This window comes from Sceloporus undulatus, chromosome 3 (genome assembly GCF_019175285.1).
Source record: "Sceloporus undulatus isolate JIND9_A2432 ecotype Alabama chromosome 3, SceUnd_v1.1, whole genome shotgun sequence".
NCBI lineage: Eukaryota > Metazoa > Chordata > Lepidosauria > Squamata > Phrynosomatidae > Sceloporus > Sceloporus undulatus.
The window spans coordinates 34,285,017-34,311,232 of record NC_056524.1 but is presented as its reverse complement, the minus strand read 5'-3'; the positions used below and the strand labels follow the sequence as shown (position 1 = coordinate 34,311,232).

The 26,216-nt window shown below is 37.3% G+C and overlaps 1 protein-coding gene across 1 annotated transcript in view; it reads right to left on the bottom strand.

Annotated features, from left to right (window-relative positions):
• PDS5B (PDS5 cohesin associated factor B) overlaps window positions 1–26,216 on the bottom strand; it is a 136,081-nt gene that overhangs the window by 21,006 nt on the left and 88,859 nt on the right. Inside the window, 4 exon segments of the mRNA XM_042457262.1 lie at window positions 592–728; window positions 5,530–5,598; window positions 6,761–6,919; window positions 7,924–8,047. Of these exon segments, the coding sequence (XP_042313196.1) occupies window positions 592–728; window positions 5,530–5,598; window positions 6,761–6,919; window positions 7,924–8,047 (489 nt within the window).

The window sequence follows — 26,216 nt, the reverse complement described above, 5'->3', positions numbered from 1 at the left end:
GCTTTGGTGCAGCTTCCGGATTCTTAGGGTGCATGCATCATTTAAACAGCATACCTCCAAAGAGACCCGAAGCAGCTTTATTTTGGCAGTCTGTAACAGGCCAAAGTCAAATTAAAAAGTTGCCAATTTAATCATGCCTTATCCAAGGGGAAGAACAAAGCGACTCTGTGCTGGGCAAATTCTTGTGTATTTCTCAGATTAATAAACCAAGATATAACTGAAACTAAACCATTATGTAACTTGAAATATTGGTTATGTAGTATCGTTTGATAGCCTCACTATTCCATTTTGCTTTTTAATTGTAACAATAGTAAGAAAAAACTAATTCTTTAAGAAATAAAAAGCAATCATAGCATAAAATCTAACTTAGTTGCTATGGCTGTGTCAGATTCATAATTTGTGTCACTTCTTTGGAAAGAATACTAGATCCCTCCATTACTCATACACAGCAACACACAAGCTGTGTTCTGCTTTACAAGCACATTACAGGATCAGAAACAATATAATTTTTTTATTATTATTTTTTTTGCTTCCTGAGTCAACTTTAAGAAATTGCTCATTGTGCTTATTTTTAAGCCATTATTTGTATACCTAATTTTCCCCTGCTCTGTAAGGTCCCCATCACTGTGTAATATTGTTGTTAATAGTCTCAGGGTAGAAGTTCCTGATTTACTGTGGCTATTCTTCATTCCTAACAACCATCGGACCATCATCTTCATGGCCTGGATCTGAAAATATATATATATATATATTTGGCATAAGAAATAATAATAAAAATAAAATTTATTTATATTTCCCGCCTCTCCCTGTGGATCAAGGCGGGATTACAACCAATAAAATCAAGCAATACAATTACACAATACCATACTAAGTAAGATAATTAATAAAAACATGCCAAAATACAATACAATCATTAACATAGCCAAATCATTGTCTGTTTCTGTACTATTCAATCAGATGTGGAAAATTCTGTAAGATCCACTATAAAAGATCAGGTGGATAGGCCCACCGGAAGAGATCCATCTTAAGTGCCTTCTTAAAGGCTTCTAAGGTGGTGATGAGATGGATCTCTTCTGGTAAGTGTGGGGGCCACAGCTGTGAACGCTTTACATACAACATGCCCAGTAGTCCAATTTCTAAAAACTAATTTCTCAAAAGCTTGCTGATGTTACACTTCAAACTTATATCTATAATAATAATAATAATAATAATAAATATTTATTTATATCCCACCTCTTCCGTTTTGAGGATCAAGGCGGGTAACAGCAAAGTTTATATAATATACAACAATAAAAACAACAAGCCCCACAAGACCCCAGCACAACCCTCCCTCCCAAGTATAAAATTAAACAATAAAACATGGTTAAAAATACATAACAATATGACAAAATTACTAAACAAGCCACAAATAAGAAAAATAATAAAAGAAGGGGGATTCAGTTGGTTCTGGCCATTATCAATTGGGGAAGGCCTGCCAGAAGAGAAAGATTTTTGTCGCCTTTTTGAAAGCCTCAAGTGAAGATAATTGGCGAATCTCTTCCGGCAGGTCATTCCGAGTTTTTAGAGCGGTGACAGAGAAGGACCTCCGGGAGGTCACTGCCAGTCTGGTCTTTCTAGATTGTAAAAGGTTTTTTCCCAGGGGATTGGAGTGTATGGGAAGGATTGTATGGGAGGAAGCGTTCCTTCAAGTAGACTGGACCCAGGCCATGTAGGGTTTTATAGGTGATAACAAACACCTTGTACTGTGCCCGGAAGTTAATAGGCAGCCAATGTAATGATTTTAAAATAGGTGTAATATTGCCGAACTGCCATGGCTGCCATGTTTTGTATCAATTGAAGAAAAAATTTAGACTACTGTTACTCAAAGTGGTGGTCCTTGGACTTATGCTTAGTTCCTAAGCCACTGGCTGATGGCCCTTGATGAGTTTCCAGGAAAGAACTGTAGCCAATGGGCACAAATATAGTGCCAGTGCCTGAAATATTGGTTACAAATAACTGGTCAGAAAGCCTGAAAAGTACTGTTCTAGACCACCAAAAACAAAACAAAACAAAAACAAAGGAAAGGAAAGGGAAAAAGAAAAAGAGAGGGGAAAAGATCCACTCACAAATGGACTAATTCCTATCACCACCTAGGCCAGGCAGGAGTCTCATGACCCAATGAGATTTTAAAATGTGACTCCAAGCTCTTCCCCTATTTCTTCTTAAGGCAGTACAAACACAAAGTAGAAAAAGGTTTTAAAACATTATATAGGCCCTGTAATTAACACTAAATGGTTGGGTATGAATTGCTGCTTCTCTGCAGTTTAGAACAAACCTGTGAATAATAGTGTAGCAATGCAGATGTCTACTAGTGGAATTTTCAAATCATCCAGAATCTGAGAAGAAAATGAGTACAATGCTTTTGGGTTATGATATTAATGTGTCTATGTTTGGCTCTCTTAGGCTACTTCCACATTGCAGAAATAATCCACTTTGATACCACTTTAACTGTCATGGATCAATGGTATGGAATTCTGGGAATTGTAGTTCTATGAGAAATTTAGTCTTCTCTGTCAGAAAGCTCTGCTGTTATAACAAACTACAATTCCCACAAATCCACAGCCATGGCAGTTAAAGTGGTGCAAAACTGGATTATTTTTGCAATGTAGATGCAGCCTTAGTAGTATGATAAAACATTTTCCTGGCAAAATCTTCCATAACAACTATCTACAATCTTTTTTACAATAGACTCCTCAGAAAAAGCAGGGGTGGGGGGCGGATGGTCCATTCAGGTATGCAGCAGGGTTGAATGGCTTAGATAACCATCAGCAGAATGAATCAAAATTCAACCCTGAGAACACCAATGCGCTTCACTGGTAACCTTTTCCATTGAGGAAGAAATCTTGGTTTCAGTTTTGTTCCACATTCCTTCAGAGTAGAGTGGCCAGGTTGTACATGCCAACAGTGGATGGGGCTGAATTCAAAGTAGGCAGAAATTGGCATATTCCTTTAAGATGCAACTAAGCCCAAACAATCCCACCCATGCGACCATCATATAGTTTGTAAATCTGAATGATTTAAATCACTGATTGATAGCCAAGTAATATTCATAACAAGAAAACAGGTGCTCCTCTAGAAAGTATCTTTCAGGATGGATGAATGCAATCAAAGCTTCCTCTTCCTGGAATACAAAGCAATCCTGACACAATGAGAGCTTTTTCCTCCATTATAAATGGAATGAAGGCTTATTTGCATAGTATGTGCAGACTAAGATTGCAATTCAATTTTCTTTTAACAAATGTGGAAGAAAAAAAAACTTCCCTGTCTTATTATTTACCTTTATTGCTATTATCATTGCATATGTTTACAAATAATTGACTTAGTCATGTGCAAATTCTTCAACATGATAAATTATATTTTTCATAATATCTACCGCTTGGTTCATTGCTTGCAGCTTGCCAGCAATTACATTCTGTCTTCTCCATAGTTCTAGGTACAGTCCTTATTTTAGGTTTAGAGAGTCGTCAGGTAGGCAATTATACAATGTACTGGTTGAAATAGCTTCAGGAAGGTATCTCCGATGAGGGGGGGGGGGGGGGGGGGGTTCATTCCACTTCAGCCAACACTAGGTTTCTCTTTACTTTTTCAACTTGCCTGGCTCTCCCTTTTCTGTACAGTGACTCATTTTGCAGCTCCCTTCAAGGCCTGAAACAGACGGGCCAAAAGCACTGCCTTCGGGCCAATCTGGGGGCATGGCATTTAGAAGACGTATGCCTCCAGATTGGGCCAAAGCCACACCACAGCTGCCTAAGGTGATACAAATCCAGCACAAAAAGGAGCAGAAAAAGCTCTCCTTGCTGGCTGTCCATTGTGGACTGCCGTTGCAGCCGGCCTTGGGACTGCAGTATCTGGTCACCACAGCCCTGCACCATTCAAGGTGTACAGCTGGACTGGCCACAGACCACTCCAAGCCACCCGTCTGCTTGAAGCCTAAATCTCTCTGCCTACTGCTCTCCTGGGCACATCTCCTCAGCTCTAGCAAACAAGGTGTGATCAAAATCCTAGACAACAGTCCATCATTCCCTTGCTACCCAGGTTCAAAGGAGAAGTCTGCCACGCTTACATGCTTTTTGGTATCTGGCAACTTCTGTCTTCTAGGTCTTTTCCTTCAAAGCCAGTCAGTGGTCTTTTATTGGCCTTTTGTCTCATTCCCGCCCTCTCCCAGGCTTTCAATGAGGCCAACAGCTGACCCTCATTCATTCATAATGCCTGGCCTGGGAACAGGTAATGAGGCAATTGTAATGAGTCCTAATCTTACATTGTAATGTATCTGATTCATTTCGGTTAGATATTAGCCTATTTTTTCCTATGTGTATTTCCAACCACATGAATTAATTTTTCTTTATAGTCCTATTTTTCATAATTGATGTTTTTCAAATGTTTCTGTACAGTATGCATTTTTGCTTATATATATCTAACAAAATTTAAAGCATGATCTATAGCTTGCTCCTGAAGGAGAATATCAAGACATGTTTCTGTCTTGAAGTACACGTTTAGTCACTACACTGTCAAAATAGTGATCTCTATCAAAAACCCAGTTCTGTTATGTAAAGTATACGTGGGGGGGGGGGGGACACACAGAAAGGAATGTATAGCTATGGCTTCATGACTAATTTTCTTCAGAACCTGAACAAAACTTTGTAACTTCAGTTGCATTCACTCATAGCACATTAACTCATACATTAATTCTTAGAACTTGCAGATCAACCACATTAGCATATCATGAAGCTAAAAATCAAAAGCAAGGCTGCCAGAAATATCCACAACAATGAGAAATAATAATATTTGTCAGAGATTAGAACCTTTAAAATTTCAGCCATCTAAACTATAGAACAAGCAACGTGCACAACTGGTCCTTGCAATACGTATCAACTTTACACAATAACTGTGAAAATAAATTAAAAGACTGCCACCTAATGCAAAAAATATATGTAATAAATGCATGTAAATAACAAATTAACTCATGCATTGTAATAAAGAAAAGGAAACTTTATACTGCATATTGTAAGATATTTTCCTACACTGATAAGTATTACAGTCTATTCCTGGGTATACAAATGCTTCACAATGAAAGCAGTGTTGTGTTTGCAGAATCAAGTGTGTTTCACACAAATAAGCAGTGACAAAAAACACAAAATAATTAAAATAAAACTAACAGATGATGGGGTCGTTATCTACCCCATTGACTTCCAATTCCCTCCTCCAATTAAAAACCATTATTGAGAGCACCCTACTCACAACAGCAAGACTTCATTTATTCTTCTCTGTATTATAGTTTGCCGCCTGAAACAGCACAGTCCTCAGACTAAATCAAGATGTGTCTATCATATTGTATCTTAAAGGAAAACTTAAGAGTATGGCTATGAATGATAGAAGGTCAGATGTGCAAACAACAACAAAAAGCCAAATTAGCCTGGAGTTAAAATTAGCATGTAAAACAGGAGGCAATATGCAAATCATTATGCAAATAAAGTCTCTTAAATGACTTACCTTTACAAGAGTCTCAGGAGAAACTTCTTCATCTGGCACCCATAGTTTAACTGTCTTTTTTCCTGGCATCTGAATAAAGCAATATATCTTGTTATTTATTTAGTATCTTATACTTTGGGAAAAATATTCAATTTTTAAGGAAGTCATTCTCAGTTCTTCCAGCAGTAGAAACAAGCACCAGAATATCCCATTAGTAAGATGGTAATATATGAACTAGTGCACAGATAATAAAGTATAGAGAAATAAATGCTCTTGTGGACACAGACTTATTTAGAGAATGGATCTGTGAAACCAGGAATGCAGTAAACATGTCCATTCTGTAATGCTCAGATAATTTATGTGCTTGCATATGGTTGAAGAAGAAAAAAATCTTGATTTTAATAAAAAGGGAAGAGCTGCAGGAAAGATGAGAGACATTCAATCCAATTTTTTTCTTTTGAAGGACTTAGCTTTTATATTTCTGTCTTGCCTAGCTTGAAATTGGAAAGGTTTAAATAATGTTATTACTTAACAGTAAAGATAAAGGTAGTCCCTTGTCATGAATGAATAGTCATAACTGACTGTAGGGGGCAGTGCTCATCTCCATTACTAAGCCGAAGAGCCAGCATTGTCTGAAGACGACTCCGGTGGTCATGTGGCCAACATGACTGCACCAAACGCTGTTACCTTCCCACCAAAGTGGTACCTATTTGTCTACTTGCATTTCCATGCTTTCAAACTGCTAGGTTGGCAGAAGCTGGGAATAGTAACAGGAGCTCATCTCATCATGCAACATTCAACCCTCGAACTGCCAACTTTCCAATCTTCCGATTGTCAGAATTGGCATCTTAACTATTAAACCACTGTATCCCAGTACTTTGACAATATGAGAGCTATATAGGTCTGTTACAGACTGCCAAAATAAAGCTGCTTTGCGTCTCTTTGGAAGTATGCTATTTAAACGATGCATGGGTCCTAAGAGTCCGGAGGTTGCACCAAAGCCACATTCCATTCCTAAGCACTGGAGTGCAGCTTTAGTGCAGCTTCCGGATTCTTAGGATGCATGCATCATTTAAATAGCATACCTCCAAAGAGACCCGAAGCAGCTTTATTTTGGCCATCTGTAACAGACCATAGTATTCCCAGTACTTTGACACTATGAGAGCAATATAGCCATATTTTAAGCTAGTATATGAAGAAAACAGATATATCTTGCTGTGTACATTGAAATTAAAATTTAGAAAACTCTTACCCTGTCACTCATTAACAAGTCTTTAACAATAAATGTGGCCACCAGAGATTTCAATGGGGCAGCAAATTGATCATGTGCCAACAAAGCTATGTGGCCAATGGAAACCAGAGGTGTAATAAGATGTTCAAGGTTGGTTGGATCAAGACTCTTATGTAGAGGCTAAAAAGAAATACAAACACTGAGTATAAATGAAAGGAACTACTGAGATCCATATATCTCTAAGTCTGTTGCAGTAAATGAAAAATATTTTCAACTGTTAAAATAATTAAGAGAACCTATTAATCAAATATTCTTTACAAAGCAAATTTTAAATATCTGAAGAAGTTATATACTTGATATGAGTCGAAAAATGTATGCTGAAAAAGTGACCCAAAAAACCTGGGTCAACTTATATACGGGGCTATATGGTAATAAGGCTTGTCCCTCAAGTGGCTTCCACAGCCCGGCTGTCTCCCAAAGAGACAGCCAAGCTGAGGAAGGGAGGCAAGTGTTTGCTTCTCCCTCCTTCCCCAGCTCAGGTGTCCTCCAAAGGTCCCTTTGAAGGGACAGGTACAGGCAAATGTTTACTTCCCCTCTCACCTTGGGCGTCCTCCGGAGATCCTTTGAAGATACAGCGGAGCTGAGGAAAGACTTGGGAGGCAAACCTTTGTTTCCCCCTCCTTCCTCAGCTCAAGTGTCCTCGGGAGGCCCTCCAAGGGGACAGCTGAGCTGCGGTGGGGGAGGAAGGGATACCCCAACTTATCCACAGGTCATATCAAAATCCCTAATTTTGGGCCCCAAACCTGCCCTTGACTTATATATGATGTTGCCTTATAGTTGAGTATATATGGTAACTATAATAATGTCTGCTATAATGAACACGTCAAATATGATTATGGACCCAAACAGACAGGCTAAAATAAAGCTGCTTCGGGTCACTTGGAGGTATGCTGTTAAAATGATGCATGCGTTCTAAGAAGCCAGAAGCCGTGCCAAAGCCATGCTCCAGTCCTAAGGACTAGAGTGCAGTTTTGACACAGCTTCTGGCATCTTAAAATACATGTGTCATTTAAACAGCATACCTCCAACGTGACCTGAAGCACCTTTATTTTGGCCTGTCTGTTCAGGCCCTAAGTCTCACAAATACAAATGCAGCATAACCATAAAACTTTAAAAACAATTACCTCAAATATCTGTGCAAATTGTGTTTCTTTGCTGGAAAATATTGCATGGATACAGTGAATAGCATATTTGGCTTGACGAGGTGGTCCTTTTTTAGCTTTATGGTGCAGGACTGGTAGCAAAGCACTAGAAGTAAAATATAACTGTTTAAATAAAACTAAACATGTCTATGTTTGCTATGAATTCATTAACCTTTCATGTCTATGACAAAGAAGGAAGGGAATATTACCACAAATTAAAATATTCAAGACTAGAATGAAATGCAATTCTCTGATGCAAATGGCACCCAACAAGAAAAAAACCTCAACACACAATTGGATAGCTTGTTTAACTTCTTCTCATAGGTTACAGAGACAGACTAAACTGTAAATTACAGTTCTGAAGATCCATGGACTCAGATAGTTTGGAATAAAAACAGAATATGTATGAGCAGGTTTTATCAAATTATAGCCTGCCGTTCTATAAACACTTTTTTATTCTAGGTAATGTACATGTGAGGTCCCATTCCTTAACCACTAGCATGATAGGAAACCTCACACACACAGCTCAAGATGGTGTGTAATGGTACCTCCCCGGAACGAAAATAATTCGTTCGCCGCCCGCTTTCGTAACCCGAAATGCTTCGGTAAGCCGAAAAAGCCATAGGCGTAATGGGGAAAACTGCGATTTCGGTGCGAAATAGCACCGAAAAGCACCAAAAAAATTTTCGTAACCCGAAAAAACCTTCGAAACCCGGAACGTTTTTTTTTAATGGATTTTTTTCGTAAACCGGAAATTTCGTAAGGTGGCGCATTCGTATCCGCGGGATACACTGTATGGTTGTGTGACTTCAAATCATTTCCACCTTGAGATCTTGGCAAGATTTATTCAGAGATGAGATGTTCCTGGTCATGTATCATCAGTCATGTTGTTGTTGTTTGTTTGTTGTTATTTGTTTTAGGGAGACACAAAACACCATCATTTCTGAAGAACACTGAATGATTTACTTTTTCTCCAGCCATCGTATCATGAGAGATGCATAAATCTCAACTGCAGTGGTATTCACTGAGGTTAGGGGCACAGACCGTGAAAATGGAAACCCAAAATACTAAACTATTTTTTTAACCTGACAGCACATCCCACTAGGACTCGTAGGTCCTCCAGTGAAACTCTACAGTCAACATCATGGAAGTTACCATGGAATCATGCTGGAGGACCCACAAAGTCTAGAGATGTTTTTCCAGGAATCTTCAAGTCATCCAGGTGACCTATGGCCAACATCCAGCAGAGTCCAATGGAAGACTAGAGACTCCTAAGAAAACACATTAATCAAAATCTGCAAGTGTCAAAGCTGCATGTGGAAGGGGGTTGGCCATATGTGAACAATATGGTTCATGAAGAGGGGAACTGACAATGTTGTTTTATCAGCAAGAAGGAAGTGCAATTAAATGCACTAAACGTCTGCGGTACAATCAAGACATAGCAGTGTTAGTCTGGAAAAATCAGCATGCAAAGAGATCTTGTATGCCTTTGAAACTTAAAAAATAACTTGTTGCATGAGCTTAGTAGACTTGAGCCTACTCTGCACACATCTGAGAATAGGCTCAAGTCTATGAAAGCTCATGCTACCAGCTTCTTTCTTTCAGTTAGCCTCAAAGTTCCTTTGCATCATCATCATCACACATCTCAATCATCATCATCATCATTCATTTGTATCACTCTCCCCTTTGAGGATACAGAGGCTGATACATCATCATCAGCTTCATCATCATCACCATCAATACATCTATTCATTTGTATAAACAACACAACATTCAATTTTGAAGGATCAGGCAGTAACAGCATATAAACACAAAAATACAGAAAATAATGAGAAGAGAAACAATATTATATTAAATGTCTAGTGATACTTTATATGTTGTTGTTCGCATAATTAATACAACAAATAGGTTTCAACTCTGTGCTGAGCCTCTACCTAAACTCAGTATCCCTAAATTTTAATAAATACATGGGACAATTCAACCCTATCAAAACGAATTAAACTTTCATTATGGACTCCAGGGAAGATAAATTTTGCCAATATTTCACACTGTTGTAGTATAGAAAAATACAGTGTATTATATCTTAATGTATTTACTCACGATCTGATGTGCGGGAAATCCCTTCATTTTGCTCCGTGTTCTTGAAAATTTGCAGTGCAGCTTCAGCTAACCTTTTCATCATCCATTTTAGACAGCAAAAAGGGATTCAAATGTTTCAGCTGAATGGAATGAGATAGGGTGTGTAACGAAAGTACCTGTAAGAATAATCAGTAAGGCTCTTTAAAATGTAGGTCTCATGATACCACATACAGACTGAACCATACAATCCAATTTTACTGAAGATAAAAAGTAAAATTTCAGCAACAGAAATATTCATTGTAAACCAAATTATAGATAATGACAGCCCTGCCAAGTTAAAGGGAGAAGATGTTAGCTGTAACGTGGGTCTTTGAGTGGTCTTTATGTATTCATATACATGGATTCTGTGCCTATGCAGAGCTCAGTTTTGAAATTTCCAGAATTAACATTTTTGCTTACAGTTCTTCCCCTTCTCTACTCTCTAAGCTCTAAGGTGAACTTGTTGCCCAGTTCAAAACTTTCCAACAGTCTTTCAAAAGAATAAAGAAAAATCAAATGAGGGAGAAGTCAGTTGTGTCAATGTACATTTCCCACATTTATCAATAAGATAGCTTCTTGATTTCTATGTATTTTTTCTACCGATCTTAGAAAATTTTCCTATATCTATTTTTCTAAAAATTATTATCATAAATGTCCAATTGATATTGTCGAAAGTTCTCAGCAGTAAAAATAAGTCCATTTTTGGTCCTATATTTTCATGATATTATATCAGATTGGTAAATTCTAATATTACTTTAATCAGTCTGTTTGGTAGAAAGCATGCTTAGTCTCATATACAATTTATTAGAATTTCTTAGTCATTCTGCCATATAGCGGCAATTATTTTATAATCGCATTAATTTATAGAGAGATGGGTCTATAACTTTTGGATCTGTCGTCTATTTTCTTTTGGTATCAAAATTAAAATTTGCTTGAGTCCAGTCTTAGGTACATCAGTAGTCATTATCTTGTTCATAGTTCTTTGTAGCGGTGTCATCAATTGATATACAATGTTTGTAGTATTCTGGTATAAAACCATCTGGGCTAGGGGATTTCCCTGATTTCACTGTCTATTACATCTATATTTCTTCTATGTCATTTTCTTACTCAATTCAGACTTTTGCTTTTCTGTCAATTTGACTATTCTTTGTTTACCTATTTTTTTTAAAAAAAGATCTTCTTTATTGATCTACCTTATATAAATCGTAAGTAATTTGTGAAAATAAGTTTTATTTTACATTTTTAATTCTGTATAAACTATCTTCAGTTTTTGAAATAATCATGGGCCTGACAAACAGGCAAATAAAGCTGCTTAGGGTCACTTGGAGGTATCTATTTAAAAATAACACGCACATCTAAGAGACAGAAGCTGCGCCAAGCTGTGCTCCAATCCTAGGACTGGAGCATGGCTTTGGTACAGCTCTGGCCCTTAAGATGTGTGTGTTATTTAAATAGCATACCTCCAAAGTGACCCGAAGCAGCTTTATTTTGCCTGTCTGTATGGGCCTTTTTCTTCTAGTTTATAAGCCATACCTTCCGGGTTTATTTGAAAATCAAAGAATCTTGCCTCATATATTTAGTTTCTTCTCCAGTTCTCTACTGCTGTAATGATATTTATTTTTGAAGAAAATGCTTTTTTCTTTCAGTCTTAGATGTTGCATCTAATTTAAGTTGCTCTTCTCTATTTGATTTCTTGTTCCAGTTGGCACAATGTTAAACTAAAGACGAAGTGGCTTCAATGGATAGATCAATCAAAAGATATCAACACTGATGAGAAATAAAATGGCTATATCATCCCCATATAGGCTAGGGCAAAGGAAGAAACAGAGGTGTCCAAAAAAATCAGTCATGGACAAAGAGTGGATTCACTACCGGTAACCAATACAGATAGGCACAGGAATGTAAAAAAGTACCAACCCAGCATCAGGCAGTAGCTGTGGTCTAAATATGTGAGTACAGTGGTGTGCAGGAACTGTGTAGTGATCAACTACAAAACTGTGATCATGCTTAAGATAAACTGGATACTAATCCCAGTGACAGTGGGTCAGTAAAAGGAAGAATAAACGGCGTAACTGTAAACATCTCATTAAGTCTCAATAAAGAAACAGCAACCAAGATAATGAGGTGTGGCCTGGTTACAAGTCACTCCATTGTTGGATTTCATGAGTGGAATCCAGGATTGCAAAAAAATTGAGAAGTTGCTTCAATGTACTGACTGTTCCAATCTTAAAAATTTGGGTAACCGAACAAAAGGCAGTGATATCAAGGTTCAAGCCTAGTTTGAACATCTCTTGGAATCAGTTCTACTCTGATTCACATTCTCCTCAATGTTCAGACACTGATTATCTGGACATTCTAGAGCCATGTTCCTAGAATCTGTACTGGAAAAATCCCATGACTAAATTATACAATGGAGTTTAAGTTCTGTATTCTAAACAAAATAAAAATAAATATTGGAACATTTGTTTTTGCAAAACCTTTGGTTACATTTTTAATTCTTTGTTTTCCAGTGTAGAACAATTCTGTTTCTGGGACAGATCTATTGATCTCAACACTGGTACCAATAGCAGTACTGATTTTTTTTTTTCTGCAATGCTAATAGCACTAGAAGCTGAAGCAGACATTTAGGAAACAGCCCAACATACGCAAGGATTCTCCAAAGACCTACTGCTACCATGTGAAGAAACGCGATAAAAGAGGAACAAACACATTGTTTTCTCTTAAGCAAAGGATCATGCTCTCTCATCCAGAAGAAGAATCTCTTCACACACACCAGTTGCACTTCTTAACCAAGGCATAGGCAATGAATTTTAATAAACAAACATGCAAAAACTGTGGGGGAAAACAACTGAAACAAAAGACAGAATAAAGTAATAAGGAAAAATAGAAATCGAAGCTCCCAAGGGAAAAAAAACTCTTTATTTTTTTTTTTATTGTTTAAAAAAGAACAAACATCTTGAGAAAACAGAGATACATTAAACAGATAAATAAACACATATTAAAAAACACTAAAACATCACAATCTTACTTCGTGAGTAGCCTTGATATATTAATTCTCCCTATCTTAACTGCTAAATCCATATCCTTGACATTAAATTGGTTCTCCTGATCTACAATAACAAACTAGCAGTAGATCTCTCTAATTTATTTAATTTTTATACTTCTTGTTGATTTACAACAAATTAATATCTATCTCATATTTGTTATTGCTAAAACTAAAGAGGCTTACCAAGAAAATAACTCGATCAATATGTAGTATCTTACAACCTACCATACGTTCTCTATGTTTTCTATATTTTCTTTCTTTTTCACACATCTTTCTTTAAATTAGCTCAGATTCACATCCTGTGTTTTTACCATATTCTCAAACACTCCAGTCATCTCAACCTCTTTGGGGATCATTCTTCATTATTTTGGTAAGTAGTCCATATCCATGTTTTCTCTTAGTTTAATCAACCATTCCTCTTGGTTGGGTTGGGTTTCTTCCAGTAATGTCGCGTAATAGTATTCGCAGAGTCACCATATACAGTATAATTTTTTTGTATTTTCAATCTTTTATTGGGCACTATTCCAATCAAATTAAGTAAAAATAATTCTGGTTTAATGGTATTTCGACTTGTAAGATCTGTTCATCATTTTGTTGTATCCTCTTCAATATTCTTTAGCCATGTGGCATGTCCACCAACAGTGATATGGTTTCCTTCGCTTGTCGCATTTCCAGCATTTCTCTTCCAGATTTATAAATCAGATTTATTTTTGTTGGGGTCATATACCACGATATAACAATCTTAAAATAATTTTCTTTCAAGTTTTGACATAGGGTAAATTTGTTGGTATCTTCCATGATTTTTCCCAAGTTTCAAGTGAATCGTTCTTCCGATGTCAATTGCCCATCGTACCATTGTATGTTTGACTACCTCTTGTTCCAGGTCTATTTTTTTCAATATTTGTAGAAATTTGAGCATGTGCGCCTTGTCCTTTTTAATAAAGATATCATCCAATTCGTTGTTGCTTTTTGATAGTCCAAGTTCTCTGCTGAATCTTTCTTGAATGCAATGTCAGTTGATGTATACAAACCAGTTTATTTTGGTAGCTCATTCTGAATTGGGTCATAGATTTCATGCTGTATTCGTTATTGCATCCTTTGTTTAATATACTTTATACTTTACCATTCCGTTTTTTGTTTTTTTCTTTAGAAAAAAGCTCTTGCGGAGATACCCACGTGGTATTCTTTATAGAATTGATTTTTTTTATCTTACTCCAAACTTTAAGTAAGGACCGTCTCACAAATGATGATCAAAATTTTTATCATTTTCAGTTTGTTAACACATATATCCGTGAAATCCATAGCGTAAATATAACCTTCTAACTTAATAGACGTTCGTGTCCAGTCTTATCCATTCTTCATCCAGTTTAAACATGAGGAGTAAAATATAGTTTGAGGTTTGGGAGACCAAGCCCTCTCTATTTTGTCATCAGTCAATATTTTCCACTAACCCTTGCGTTTTCCCTTTGCCAACAAAGTGTGACAGTTTCTCTTTGCCATTGTTCAAAATATTTCTCTAGATATAACGGTAGTTTTGGAACAAATATGAATTTGGGTAAAATGTTTCATTTTGATAATTGCGGCGCTTCCCATTAAAGTAAGTTTAATTTAGTCCATTCGATAGTGCTTTTAATTTCTTTCCATGTTTTCGCATAGTTATTTGAAAATAATTCTATGTTTCTTTTAGTCAAAGTTATCCCTAAATAGTTTACTTTATTACAACCTTGAAACCCGTTTTCTTTGATATCTTTTCCTCTGATGTGGTTACATTTTTAAGTATAACTGATGTTTTTCTTGGTTGATTTTGAAACCGGATTTAACCAAATTCTTAATGAGTTGTTATTAAATGCTTTATGCTTCGTGTGGTTTTCCCAAAGCAAATATATCGTCAGCGAATGCTTTCAGCTTCCACTGATGATTTTTATTTTTACTCGTCGTATTCGGATCTTCTCTAATCTTATTATTTAATATCCCAGGACTATCAAAACACAGTGGTGACAGTGGGCAACCCTGTCTGTGCCCCTTCAATCTAATATGATCAGTTCTTTCTGGTTTATTTTAATTGGCTTTTGGCTCTTATAAATAGTCTTTATCCATGTTAGAAATCTTGAACCCATCTCCATTGTGTTTAAAGTTTCTTGTAAGAATGTCCAATCACCCATCAAAGGCTTTCTCTGCATCAACATATCATAGCCCATTTCTTCTCGTTAGGAATTTCGTAGTGTTCGATTATTGATTACTGTTCTAATGTTATTTTTCATATGACGATCCGAAGAATCCGTTTTGATCTTCATGAATTTGGTATCTCAAAATTTTCTTTAATCTTTCAGCATAATTGTTGCAAATATTTTATAATCACATTGATGAGAGAAATAGGTCTATAATTTGATTTTCTAGTTTATCTCTACCTTCCTTAGGATTAATGTGATTAATGCTTCTTTCCAGGAATCGTGTATTCCACATTCTGAATATAGTTTAATTGGTCTCTTAAAGGGCCAAGTATAATTTCTTTCTGTTTTTTTTTGTAATAATGGCAGATAAACCGTCTGGACCTGGAGTCTTGCCAGCTTTTAATTTCTATTATTGCATCAGAGATCTCATATCTGTAAAGTTTTGATTTATATTACTTTTTGCTCTTTGTTCATTTTGTTATTATTTTCTTTAGATAAATTATATGCGAATATTTGTCTTTTTCTTTTGTCTGCTTCTTTGTTATAGTTATTAGTTTTTCAAAATATTCTTTAAATTTACGTTTAATTTCATCTTGTTCTGTAATGATTTTACCGTTATCCTCATTCAGTTATCAATTTCTTTTCTTTAGTTTTCTTTAATTTTTGCTAATAGTTTTCCTACTTTATGCCAAATTCAAATGTTTTTGTCTGTTTGCTTTTAATTTCTTTGAAGATATCATTTAAAGTTAGAGTTTTAATGTTTGTTGTAACAAGGTTACTTCTATTTTTAATTTTTTTGTTCCCTTTTTTTTCCATTCCTCTTCCTTTTTTCTCATTCTTCCGTAATCATTAATTTGTTTCGTCGGTTTTGTTATGTTCACTGTTTATTTTGATGAGTATCCTCTAATAACGGCTTTGCTGGTACCAGATTGTTTTTATGTTCATTCCGTCTGTCCTATTTTCCTTGAAGAAATTTTAGTTCTTCTTTAATTTCTTCACTACTTCCGTGTCATTTAGTAGGTTTTTCTTGTAGTCTCCACAATATAGTCTAGTTGTCTTTCTTTAATTCCATCATTATTGGGTTGTGATCTGATGTTGGTTTTACCAGTACCTCCATGGCTTTTACTTGAGGTAATATTGGGTTTAGAAGCAAAGATTAGGTCTTCTCGATATGAATCGTGGACTTCAGAGTGGAAGGTGTATCCATTCGGCGAGTTTTTTATAATCGCCAACATCAGCTATGATGTCTTCTATAGACTGAAAAATGTTTTCGGAGCTGCCTTGGGAAAAAAAAATTTCTTGTCTTTTTTTTTTGGATTTCCTGTCATATCGTGGAATTTAATTACTGCAATAAAAATCCTTACATTATTATATTGTCATAGTATTTTTTAATTTCTTCATGAACTTTTGAAAGTACAACACCCTATTTTCAGCTGGTGCATAGATTCCAATACACGAAAGTTTGTATTATGGGTTTTCACTCGACGCACATAGAGCCTGCATATCTTTAAATATCCTTTTGAGCTATATTTTTGGTTAACAAATGGCGATTCCTTTTTTTTCCCATTCGTTGCGAAGGTACATTGTCCCAATTTTGATTTCTTAAGATTTTTAATTTCATTTCTTTGATTTTGTTCCTGAAATACAATAATATCTCTTTAAGTTTTTATTCTGTGAAAATGATACCCTTTTGTATTGGCATTGATTCTTTCACATTCCACGAGATTACTTCATGGTTGTTTATTTCTTTATCTTTTTAGTCTAGTTATTTATTTATTTATTTATTTATTTTTGTGAGCCACCCTTCCACCCTGTGGTGTGTATATTTTTTGTTTTATTGTTAATTTTAATTTTTTATGTTATAATGTAAAATTTAACTTTGTCAATCTCTCTCCTCCCCTCCTTCTTTCTTATGTTGATGTTTAAGTTTCACTTCTTGACTGATAAATAACGTTTCTTTTTTTCTTTTCTCCGTTACTTCTTTTTAAATAGGCAGTTCTGGTTCCAATTACTCTGGTTTTTCCTCTCACCCATTATTCCTTTCTCTGTCTTTACTGCTCATCTTTTGTGAAATATTCTCTCTTCTTCCATTTCCTTTGCTTTATGGTCCCCTAGTAATCTTTTTTCCATTTCTCTGCTTGTCCATTGTCTATTTGTATCCCTTTGCTCAAATAACTGTCAATCTTCTATTCTCCCATCTGTAGTCTATTCTCATATTTAGAAGTTGGGTTAGAGTTTGTATTTCTGTCTCGTGTTATTGGAGGGGGTATGTCTTTAAATTTTTTAATAGATTGCCTTCGAAATTTTCTTGTCATAGCTTTCTGTATAATTTTGTCTTTGTCCTCGATTTCATAAAGCATACCAAAATGTCTTAGGTATTTTTGCCTCGCAACTTGGAGTTTTATTCTAAACATTATCCATTCGGCTCCTCTTTCTTCGCTATGGTCAATATATTCGCTAATACGGGATAATTTTTTTAAAGGTCCTCTTTTGTTTTTCTTCTAGTCCTAATTTGATGCTTTATCCACTGTATCTCGTTCGCTCGTCAAATCTTTGATTGTTTGAACTGTAGTTGACTAATTCGTTGGATGTCTTTTTCCCGTCTGTCAGATCTTCTCTTTGATCTTTTCTACCTCTGTTGTGTTTTTGATATACTTGTGTCTCTTTCCATTTTCCTGCAAGTTTCTATTCTTTTTTTTTTTTAAAATTCATGGCGAGGAGGCACTGTATTACCAACACTGTGGAACCAAAGTTAGAACTACATAGCCTTATTTTAAGGCTTAATTTAGTACAGTAAAGAGAGTGGTGGGACCCTGGGAAATTTTAAGCTCTGGAAGGTTCCAAAAGGAGCTTGTGCAGCTGAGACCCATGCCTATGTACTAAGACCCATGTTGAATTAAAAGTTCTTAGCTATACAATAAAATGTGTGGGAAAAGAGACGTGACACAAATCCCGTCACCATACTCAAGTACTGTGAAGCAAAATGCTGATTAAACAAAACCCACAATTTAGTCAACACTCTCAACTTGTTCTCCTTTAAAGGGACACCCAACAAATAAAACAAATTATGATATTCTTAATTTTCTAACCAGGAACACTGCTAAAATGTTATATGTTAATGTTAAAGAGTCTAGCCACTGATTGATTTACATAGCATCCAATCAGAGTGATGCAAATTATTTAATTTGCAATGATCACAAAGACATCTGCTTCTAACCTTATCCCATTGGCAAGATTGTAAAAATCCACTGGCTCATACTGGGAAAAAGAAACAAGTATTTAGTGAAGTATGATTTCTTCGATACCATAGATTAGCTCAATATGAGATCTCCTTGAGTTTTCGAATTTCATCAAACCATTTGTTGTCATTATCATGCTGCTACATTACCATCTCCAAATTAAAGAGATTGTTTGGTCCGGAGAGGTATCCAGGACAACAGAAACAAGAGTCAAATCATCTTCATATTGCAGTGATCGTCGTAATTAATAGAACGGTAAAACCCATCAGTCAGAACACATTCAAAAGTAACCAAAAAATATAAAATCATTTGAGTCTTTAAGCCCTAGGCCTAAGAAAGGTAAAGAAAGTGTGGCCCACAGTCATTAGTCCCTATGTTCTAACTGTGGTTCCTCAAGAGCCCTTCCTCTCGGCCCCAAGTTTGTTTTGCGCAAACAAAAGCGAAAAAGAACAGCTTCTGTAGGAAGCATTCAGGAACAGAAGCTAAGTTTATTCAAAAGGAGGAGGCAACTACCCTCGCAATCAGAGATGAAAAATGGCTTCTATCATATTGCCCTACAATTTAGAAGGCACACCACGCTAAAATCTGCAGAAGGCCAGAGGCATATCAAACAACACCAAACCACATAGTGGACTACGGATAAAGGAAGTGCTTAGATTCCTTCAAGTCTCCTCGAGTAATGTATTAACTAGCTAAACAGCTTAAGTTTGGTTATACTAAATAGATTGAAACATATGATGGATACTAATAAAAGATGCTTCCCCTAAATTGAAGAGGACTTTACCTTAAGCAATTCAAGGCCTGACCAATGCCTGATCAGTAGGTACACCTCATCTTCATCATCTCTGTTCCATCTATAGATTTGTTCACTTTTAATAAGAGCACTAACAAAGGAAGAGAACAAAATTTATCAATGATAATTTATAAATCATTCATAATCACATTGACAACACAACTGCATTTTGCTTCCTAATACAACCACAAATGGGTGAAGTTTATCTCTCCACTGAAGTGAACTATAGTACTAATTGAGAAGTTAAGCTTTTAGGACAAATGCTGTCATGCTACTACTTTCTATTGCTTTTTTATTGTTCATCTAAGGCAATTCATATGGAGTTGTTCCTTGGCAAGATATTCTTCAGAGTGGAGTTGTCGCTTCCTTCTTCGGAGGCGGAGAGAATGTTGAACATGCGCAAGATCATCCGTAGTTTCCCATGACTGAGTGGGGAATTTGCAATTTCTGGCCTCTAGAGTGTTCAACCATTACAGCCATGCAGGCGTTTCTTCACAGATGACAGCTAAGCACATAAATTGGGGAACTGCCAGCAGCAAAGTGAGAGTTCCCTCTGGACAACATCTTGCCCTTTACCCACATCAAATATTCTTGAACAATGCTATACCCACAACTTCAGGATTCAGAGTGGTGGACTAGCTACTAGTCATACACAAAAGCTTCTCTTTTCTTAATACGGTCAGAACTCCTTCTCCCCTGACTGCCTCCCCAGTAGACAAACTATATGTAAAAAAATAAAAAAACTATATGTCACCATAAGCAACCCCCAATACCCATTAAATGTTGTAAAACAAATTGGCCCCCACAATCCGAAAATCACCCAATTGCATTCCTAATTCTAAGTAATAACTGGGAAGATTCATCTCCTCTTTCGTCCGAATGACGGTATAATGGTACTGCATTAGACAGGACAACATAAACTTTGCGCGCCGCTGGCAGACTGTTGTGAATAAACCTTGCAGCTTGTTTAATGAGGGGTTTATCCCACGTTAAGCGAAAATATATACCTGATAGCTTCTGTGCGATGGCACAGGCGATCCGCCCTCCAGAGGAATTTTATCATTTCCAAGAATGGGTTTGAAGGTTGCTTTGGGATTTCCTACTTCTTTTTGTAAGTTCCTCGCTGCAATATTTATATAAATGCATAAAAGACAGATATTTAATAAAATAAACCAGCAATTAATTAATTAATTGTTTCTTACCACACATCCTTCAGCTTGTTTGCATGAACAAGTGGGGCTAACAAGAGTTTTTCCAGCTGGTCCTTATTTTTGGATCATCATCCTCTAGAACGTGAGTGAATTTACTTCATGAAATCCTGGTGCTTTGTCCAGGTCAGGCATTTCCTTTAAAGAAGAAAGAGATTTTATTCACTGTTCCAAATATACCAAGAATACCAACGTCAGAGGCTCTAACCCAAACATTATTGCTAGGTATTAACTTGATTTAAGGAAAGAGGTTCATCTATTTTTTGGTCTCTCGGTACTCTATGCTGCGTCAGTTACTTTCTCATTTAATTTAGAGAATTGTAAAAATATTTCTAATGTTAATTAGGACTGGAACATGGTATTTAGAAATCTTTCTTAGGCCCAAACACACAGGCTGAAGCACCGTGCGGGCGCTATGAAGGATTAAGGAGACCATGCAGGCCAACCTCACATTCCCCCTAACCCTAGTACAGCGCAGTGACATCCCATCCATACGGGGTGCAACGATTGTGACGTAAGTGGCACATGGCATCTCCACGTGTGCCACACGCCACTTAGGTCACAAGTGCCCAGGCACACTCACAACATACTGCGGTGCGTAAAAAGAAGCCGGAAATACCGGGTTTTTTTACTCCAGTGACGGCTTGCTGTTTGGGGCCTGTGCCGTTCTGCGGAGGAAAAAAGGGTGCCAGCAGGGCTGTTTTTGGCGATCTGATCCAGGCCAAATTCGCATTTTCACTTTAGTTTCCTCCATGTCATTACAAAAATGCAGTATCGCATTCAAGAAATTCCGGTCTGGCCTGGTAATTTCACCAACCGCACTGTTGATCTGATACTATGAAGCAACAAAGAGTAAAAAAGAAAATAAAAGAAGGAAGAGCACAAGAAACTGGAAAGCTGAAACTGCATTAATGTACTGCAGTCTGAACCAAGTCCAGGAATCCTCTTTATGGATTTTATACAATGAAAAAAGGATTGTCTCCTACCTCCCAGTTTCATCTCTCAAACTACCAAAAACCTAAATCAGTATTTTCTTTGCACAACTTCTAAGTCAGTTTGAAAATCAATGTGTGGTACTTCTGCAAAGTAAGGAACACTTTAATCAATCTTCAGTATTAAAAAATTAACAAGGAACCACTGGTATTCAAACATGACCCTTAAAACTGTTTAATACTTACTGTTATCACCATCACTTTTGAAAATATAGATTTACTACTGGCAATCCGTCTGGAAATGAAGAGGTAAAACTTTTTAAGAACAAGACGTTTACAACATAATCAAAAATTGCTTCAAAGCATCCAAGTAATAACTATTAATTAATTAATACATTCACTTAGGCAGAAGTAGGTTAAGGCTAAGGGGTTTAATCTTAACCATAATTCAAAAAAAATAAAAAGAAATTTTGCATTTCAATGACCCATAATTAAGCCAGAATGCTTTATCCTTTAACATCTGCATTTCTCCAAATTTTACAGTATAATTCTCGGTCAAAAATGTAAATAGCAGTGTGAGTTCTCTCATTTTTCCACATGCTTGGGACGAGAATTTTTTGGATTTTGAATATTTGCACATACATAATGGAATATTATTGGAGATGGGGTCCAGGCTAAACAGAAATGCACTTATGTTTCCTATACTCTCATACCATAGCCCTGGACGTAATTGTACACCATATTGTTTATAATTTGGGGCATCAGTTTTTGTTCCATGCACTATCCGACACCAAAGGTGGTCCGCACTCAGCTGCTCCACACTGCAGAATTAATGACGTTTGGCACTGTTTTAACTGCCATCGCACAATGTTACTGAATGTTGGGGAATTTGTCTTCTGAGGTTTTTTGACTCTCTCAGACGGCTGGTCCCACAACACCACAAATTCCCGGATTTCATAGAATGGAGTTGTTGACGTTCAAGTGGTGTGAAACCTGGCATTAATTCTGCGGAGCCCTCAACAACCCCATTGGGAGAATTTTGGATTGTGGAACAGAGTCCTGATAAGGGATGCTTTGTAGAATGTATAGTATGTTAGCTCAAATATGGTGAAAATTAGATGAAGTTTGCTGGGCATACATATATAAATGCTAAGCATATGTGTTCACAAGTGACTAAATGAAGATGGCAATACCAAGGGATCTTTAAATAATTGTTGCTAGAAGCCTAGTAGGCAATGATTTAAGTACACATTTTCCCTATTAAGACTCATTTGTTCTGACAGCAGCAAAAGGCCACAGTAAGTATATGCCAAGTGTCCCCAAAATGAAATTCATTCTCCTACACCCAACCAAACTCACATTGATATCTTGGGATCATCAACATTTAAATGTGTTTAAAAACCAAATAAGCGGAAATCCAGTTGCTTAGTTTCCAGTTGGGCAGGAGACCTATGAAATTAATTGCTGATAGTAGGCCAACCACTTGATGGAAATACCATTAATTCAACAAGGCTACGCGATGATTCACAACTGGACTTAGATCTTAGAGGTCATAGTTTTAAGAAGAATTAATTAAAATGCAAAGTTGAAATTTTATATAGCCATATGACGTACTTCACAGAAGTAAAAAAGACCGCACAAGTTAAACCCCTAATTTGTGGGTAGCTTTATGTTGTAAAAGAGAGCATAATTCACTACGAATAGTTTTTAACAGAATTAATTAGTTTTCAAGATACAGATTGCATATCCTTTATCCAGATTCTGAAATCCAAAGTACTCCCGCAAATCCCAAAAGTTTTGAGATACTTACCTGTACGGTATTTGGTGAGGCTGGAAGGAAGACACAGCGAGAGAGACACAGATCTGTGAATGGTGTGAGGTTGGATTTGCGTCAGCACCATGCTTGGATTCCGCCATCTCACAGGACTTAATTCTCCTATCGCAGCCTATACAGTCACTCTCTGTAGCATGGCTTGGGTATACACGGTTTTTTAACATTTGCAAGGTCTAGGCCTCCAAATGCACATGCAATCCCCCTCCTCTCCATGTCCCTCCCGGCCCACTCTGTAATAGCCATGCTTTAGCCAACACAGGACGACACAGCAAGATGAAAGAGAGGCAACTTCGTTCTTTCTTTTTCTTTCTCCCAAGGCTTTTCAGGGCAGAAGGGTCCGGAGGAAGAGAGGAATCCCTTTCCCACAAGCCCCTGCTGCATGGGGGAGGGCTTGGGAAGGCGTCTCCCAAGGCTTTCTAGGCCAGCAGCAGCCAGAGAAAGGAGAATGAGTCCCCCCGCATTCTTTCTGGATACTTCAGACAGCTGATGCAGCTCTTCGAAGCATTGGGAAGGGAGGCGGAGAATCTTTGTGTGCTTCTCTCTCCCTTCCTTGAAGCCGCTGAAGACTGCCTGCGGTGAGGAAAGGGCGGAGCAGTGCATGAGTCGGCCGGCTTCCTTAATGATGGCGTCGGAAAGCTCAACAACTTTTCTGAGGCATCAGAAGAGGGAAAGAGGCAAGCGTGCACGCTCTTCGTCCTGAAACTGGAGGGAGGTTAGTCCGAAATTTTTTCCAATTTATGAGGGTCCTTTGCCTCTAAACCCCATGAATAATAGGTATAACATTGTGTGTGTGTTGTGGTGTGTGTGTGTGTGATTCCAAAATCCAAAAAATTCAAACTATGAACACTCTGCTGGTCCCAAATATGTCAAATAAGAATAACTCAACCTGTACTAAGAAAACAGAAAGCTTTCGTAGAATCTTGGCAGGCAATTTCCTTAAAAAAGCTTTAATTGAATTAGGAGTAATAACAAAATTATAACACGGCAAATATGAAAAACCGCTACAGCAACAAACACATGATATAAGTAAGCTCCTCCTGACTTCCATTCCATATCTTTTCAGTTCTCATCTTAAAAACAAAGTTAATTTACGACCTAGAATCCTATTAATTCACAGTTCTGATTTCAAGTAGGCAGGCACGGTTGACATCTTTAGAAGCAGTGGACACTTGCCTTAGGCGAATTCCGCATGTGATCAAGCCCATTCATTTGAATGGGGCTTGGGTGCGTGGCGCACGGCCGCGGGGTTCTGCGGGAACGCATCTGCCAAAGCATGTTCCCCATTCAGTGGAATGGATGGTGCTGCACCTTTCGCCCTGTGCGCTCCCGTGGCTTGAGCAGTCGCTCAAGTCCATGTATAGTGGTGCCCATAAATACACAGGCCCGCACTGTAAACACGTTGCCCGTTCCAATGCCATATATAAAAATTATGTTGCAGTTTAAGGCATTTATTTTCCGCATAGAAATCAGAACATGTAATTAATATATGGGCACCTCACATTACACAGGGGTCCATTTCTGGATCCACCGCGTAAGGGAAAATCCACCATGCTCGAGCCTCATAGAAAGAAGGGATGTGTGGCATGTGGCAGAGCAGTGCCGTGCACTAATAGGGCACACGCACCATTGTTTTCCTCCCAAGCAGCTTCCGCATAAGCGCGTAAATGCATCTATGCATGCATAGGCCACACTGGAACGCAGAATTTCAACATATTAATTGTATCATTATGTGCGATAAGCAAATAAAAAAATTAAGGGAGGGAAAAAGGGGTAGATTGTGTTGTTTAGGATTCCACATTAACTGGAGAGTCTGGAATCTATTTTAATTATAGCAAATTAGTACATACTGAGCTTTAAATTAAGTCTTATTTTGATGTGAGTAATACCCGAAATCTGCCAGGAATAGTTTCCATCCCAATCAGCCAATTTTATACAAATTTCTTGTTCAATTTTGAAGGCAAGCTGTGAACCATGCTGTTTCATCACCTTATTTCTCCCACTGTAAAAGGAAATAACGGCTAACTGCACTAGTTTAAAGTTCTGGAGCACAGTTCAACCCTCTGATCAGCTCAACATTTCAGAACCTATAATTAAGTGAGAAGAAATCCAATGCTGCTCAGAGATTCAGTCTGTCAGGTTCCTTTCTGTAAAGTACTTCCAGGGGATTAAGCCAAAGAGGCCATTTCTGTATTTAAGCTCTCATTCCTTATCAGAAAAAAACAGGGCAGCACAAGGCAGATTACCTGTCAAATTCTGCAAATCCTATTTTGAAAGGCCCTCAATAGATAACGTAGATTTAGATATCAATTCTGTACATTACAATGATGTTCAAGTTGCCAGTAATGGGTGTACTAGTGGTTCTCCTTTGTGGCATGGGAATGTGCGTTGGTTTTTAACAGTGTATGATTATTTTCTATGCAACTTTGGATCATTAATTTTGTACTTCTAATGCACCTGGGACGTTTCTTAAATACATACAATTAGGCGTCACATTAAAGCACAGTAAATTCTCCAGACTGACTTATGGAATCAGTTTTTGGTTTCATTTGAAGTGGGGACCTCTACAAAGACCTTGCCAGAATGGTCAATCACATCGGAAAGAGAATAATAATATCTAGACTGAACACTGAAAATGTATTGTTTTTATACAGGGCTTGATACCAAACCCTTTCAACTAATCGGTAATCTGGTCCTTGGGGAGAAATCACAAGAGAGACCTGATGGGACCAGTGGTAAATGCTGATAACTGCAGCCACAACACTGGAAAGTTGACAAATGTGGTAATTTTGAATCCTGGAGGGCTCCGGGTCCACGCGAACCGTGCAATCCTTCTTTAGGTCACTAAAATAGTACCCAGCTTGTTGGGGGCAACACACTGTAAACTGCTTAGTGAGTGCTTACAAACTGATAAGAGGTACAGAAATGTACTTGCTA